This window comes from Corvus brachyrhynchos, unplaced genomic scaffold (assembly GCF_000691975.1).
Source record: "Corvus brachyrhynchos isolate BGI_N302 unplaced genomic scaffold, ASM69197v1 scaffold1, whole genome shotgun sequence".
NCBI classification, from domain to species: domain Eukaryota; kingdom Metazoa; phylum Chordata; class Aves; order Passeriformes; family Corvidae; genus Corvus; species Corvus brachyrhynchos.
In genome coordinates this window covers 12,490,027-12,494,431 of record NW_008237222.1, presented here as the reverse complement: position 1 = coordinate 12,494,431, position 4,405 = coordinate 12,490,027, and the positions used below count along the sequence as shown (strand labels likewise).

At 33.5% G+C, this 4,405-nt stretch overlaps 1 protein-coding gene across 1 annotated transcript in view; it reads left to right on the top strand.

Moving 5' to 3' along the window:
* Nucleotides 1–4,405, top strand: part of LOC103612251 (protein AHNAK2) — a 64,371-nt gene that overhangs the window by 39,870 nt on the left and 20,096 nt on the right. Inside the window, 5 exon segments of the mRNA XM_017728944.1 lie at nt 428–517; nt 1,272–1,328; nt 1,935–2,076; nt 2,421–2,596; nt 3,384–4,403. Of these exon segments, the coding sequence (XP_017584433.1) occupies nt 428–517; nt 1,272–1,328; nt 1,935–2,076; nt 2,421–2,596; nt 3,384–4,403 (1,485 nt within the window).

Genomic DNA, 4,405 nt, shown 5'->3' with positions numbered 1-4,405 from the left:
TCCTGCTGGGACTTTTCCATGGTTTGCTTGCTTATAGAAGGCAATAAAATTTGAAGCCATTGGATGCAAAGTTTAGGTGTGCAAATAGAGCAGGGAAGGGATTTTTTTTTACTTTTGTCAATTCTTACTAATTGATCTGTCTGTTTTTAGTCTGTTCAGTCTGTAGATGCATACAATACATAAAGAAAACCAAAATCAGTGTACCATTGGTTTTGTCTCTCAGAACTCTGTCCCTTGTGGTTTTGAATGCTTTGAGAACTGTATTTGTTCTTGACCTAAAAAAAGAGTTATTGGTTACTTTTTATCCACCATCACTGACAGATTTTTACTCAGAAGGACAGTATGCATACCTAGAGAAACAGTCCTAAAAATGAGTCACTGTTTAATGGTGGATGATCCTTTACCACCACTCACGTCTTTTCCACAGGTTAATGAAGTGGCAGTAGAAGACATTCGTCCAAGGCCACAAGGATCCTCTCCAGTTTATGAGTATCCCATAGAAGAACACTATTTAAAGGCAAGACATTGAATTTTCATGCAGGAACGGCTTTATTAAGCTCATTCAAGAGGCTTTAGCTCCCACAAGTAGCAGAGGGTCATATGTCATAGAATGGGATATTGTTGCAGCCATATTGTCTTCCTTCCCCACCAAAATTGCATCTCTATTCATTGATGGTTTTATTTTGTGCTAGACTTGCTGACCATGTTCTTGTTTATTGGCAAGAAAATGCATTTGACTTAATTCTATAAAGGACACAAGGCAGAGAGCATAAAGAAATTACAGTGTTTTTCCTGTTAGAATACATAACTTCCTTGAATCTAACTTGTAAGTATTTCAAAATTACCTGTACCTCTTGGTTATTCAAAGTTAAAGATTTAATTAGTACAGCCATGTTAAGGTAAGTAGCCAACAGTTTAAAATTCATGCTGAAGTTGAATAAGTAAAAAAAGTATGTTTAAAAAATTGAAAGCATAAGCAATATGCTACATTAGGACACAGAAAAGTTCCCAATATCTTAAGACATTTGGTCTCTGACATTCATGTAATGCAAATTTTGGTACAATGAAGGGAGGCCTTGGCATCTAATTTACCACTGGGATTAGTATAGTTAAATCATTCATGTTCTACATTGAACTTGATCCTGATTTTGTTCTGTTGCCATTAAAGTCAGCCTCAGTTCTTACTCTAAACCAGGAATTTAAACTGACTTTTGTTGTACTTAAGAACACCATGAATTTGGAACATTAAATAATAAAAAATTATTTTTCAGCTTCAAGAAGAAAACAAAAAACATTCTACAGACAAATCAAAACAGAGTCATCCACAGGTCAGTCTAAAAGCACTCCATAGTTTTAGATGTGAGCCTTGTAAATAGTAAAGTTTGTTATAACACAGACATGAATGGGTGGACAGAAACAAGGACAAATGGGCAAAGAATTACTTTGGACTTGTTTTTACCAGGAACTTCCCGAGTGGCTGAGTTGTGGCACAGGCATGAACATTTATTTGTCCTACTTGTGGTCCATCCATAATTCTTTTTAGAATTCTTTCTTTAGCCTTCTCTGATTCCAGTGCAGTAGAGCACTAGCTCTTAGTCTGACTTTTCTGGCACATTGACTTTAATTCGAGTGGTTAACATCTTCACAGAAAATACAGTCTTTCAGCCCTAAAAGTTTCCATATGTCTCACATTTTAAAATTATAACCTATTTTCCCTAAGGCCCTGATCCAACATAACCTTAACACATGTGCTTAATTCTAATTTAGAACAGAATCAAACCCACACTGAGTAAGTATATCCTCTATTTTGGATAGTCTTTCTTGAACTATTGAAAATACACGTGAGGAGATGGAATTTTTTATTGTAGAAAAACTTAGAACCCTTTAATGCTAATTAATAAAAATTACAAATTCATATATTTTTCTGACTCTAGGAGACAATGGAAGTGACCCTGAAAACAGAAGCGGAAGCTGGTGCTAGTGGTTTTAGTGTGAAAGGTGGAGGAAATGAAGGAATATTTATTAAAAAAGTACTTAAGGAATCTCCTGCTTCAAAAATATTTAGTCTTAGAGAAGGTACAGTCTGATTTTTTATTTTGCTTTGGTTTTATTCTGTATCTTTAAATAATGAGATTAGTAGCTGCATGATCTGCCATCTCTTTAGGTATCAGAAATAGTAGATTTCAAACCAACTAATGTTATCTGTGAGCTTAACCTGTCCATATTAATAATTTCTAAGACTTGCTTGAACAATAATGAAATTTGATGTTTTTTGTATACCATTAAAAAATCAGTTTTCACTGGAAGAGTGAAAGAGACACATATAAAGTAGTATATACAAAACTAAACTGAAAAAAAAAATTGAAAAAAACTATAAGAAAACACAAAGTAATTAAAATTATATATGATTCCACTTGCAGGTGATCAGCTTCTAAGTGCTACAATATTTTTCGATAATATCAAATATGAAGATGCACTCAAGATTCTCCAGTATTCCGAGCCATACAGAGTCCAATTCAGCCTCAAAAGAAAAATTGCCGTGCAAGAAGATCTAGAAGATCCTACGGCCCAGCACAAAAAGGAAAGAATACGTGAGGTAGATATTTGAATAGTTCACAAAGTTTGGGTAACACACTGTAGTAATATGCTGTGCAGAAATAGATCAGAAAACACTCACTTGTGTCTTCTTAAGACTTAGGCATGTGTTTAAACTTACTAGCATGAATATTCATGACAAAAAAAAAAATCCCACAGAATATTTGCAGCTTTTAAAATATCTTGAGTGAGACTACAGATCTTACATAAATCCTGTGTTAGGGTATAAAAATATTCTTTAGTGAGTCAGCATTTTTTTATTGTTGATTGTCCACTGATCAAACAGACTTGAGTAATCTCTGTAATACTTATATTCAATATGTTTAAAACTGTAATTTATCAGTAAACATTTTTCTCCAAAGCTCCTCCATAAGATTATCTATTAAAAAATATGTGTTTAACCACTGATATTTTGATACACATACAATCTCTTCATAGGTTTCCATCAACTTAAAGATTTTTTTTCTTCATATACATATATATAAATAGTATATATAATATATATTTGTACAGACATATATAGAGATACATATAGAAACCTCTGTTTACTGCAATGTTTTGCAAAGAATGAAAATCTTCAGAAATACATATATTACAGTCCATTTGTTTCATGTAATTTCTGCCTCACATTACATACTTACATAATCTTCAGGAATTTTTTTATATAACAAGTAGATATGAGTAATAAAAAGAACATTTTTCTACTTATTTTATAGTATGTTTTTTATTTTCAGTTGCACCTGTATTTAGGTTACTTCTAATCTTCTGACTACTATTTGTTCTTTTAGGAAAAAGAACTCAGTGAGAGCATTCCTGAAGAAACACTGCATGTTTCAGGAAAAGCCATTTCAGAAGAAGACAGGGAAACATTAATTGTAAGCCAAAGGGTAGGAAGAAGTAAGAGACCTAAAAAAGATCGATTATCATGGCCAAAATTTCAATCAATCAAAAATAAAAAGATATTGAGGCACAGAAGATCTCATAGTACATCAGATGCATATGAGCCTGCTACACAGGATATTTCCCCTACAAGCACAGACACAGAGTCTCAATTTCCACAAGAAGTCCATACCAAAGAGAAAAAAGGAAGCCAAAGGAAGCTGAAGTTCCCTAGCATTGGATTCAGAATGCACAGGTCCAAAACAGAACAACAAGAGAAGCAAAAAAAAGAAATAAAAACTACACTGATCTCTGGAAGAGAAAAAATACATAAAGATGATATAAGCCTGGAAAATCCTGAAATCTTAACTGTTGAATATACCACATCTCCTGCTTATGAAATAAAAACAGGGGAGGTACATGAAACATTAACAAAAGAGTTAAAAGATATGAAAAACGGCATTCCATCTCATGTAAAACAATACCCTGAAGTTGAAATAAGCATTAAAAAAGAAAAAGACAAGGAAGCAACATCAAAATTTAGTGTACCTGAAGTACCAGACATAACAACAGAGATACCAAAGCCCAGTTTAGAAATAGCTGATCTGAAAGTAAGCCCAACTAAAAAATCACCACAAGCCTCATCAAAATCCCGAAAAAAGAAACAGAAAGGATCAGCAGATAAAAAAGATGGAGAAAGTGGAATTAACATAGATGCGATGGGTCACACAGCTAAAGGATCTGTACAGGTAAAAGGCCTAGAAATAGGCACTGCTAAAGCAGAATTACAGACATCTGAGACACTGGAAACAGGAGAAAAACAAGCAGAAGACGACACACAAAAACTAAATATTCAGAAAATAAATTTTGGAATTTCCATGCCCAAAAGAAAAGAGACAGAGACTGACACCACCAAAAAGGGAAGTGATGT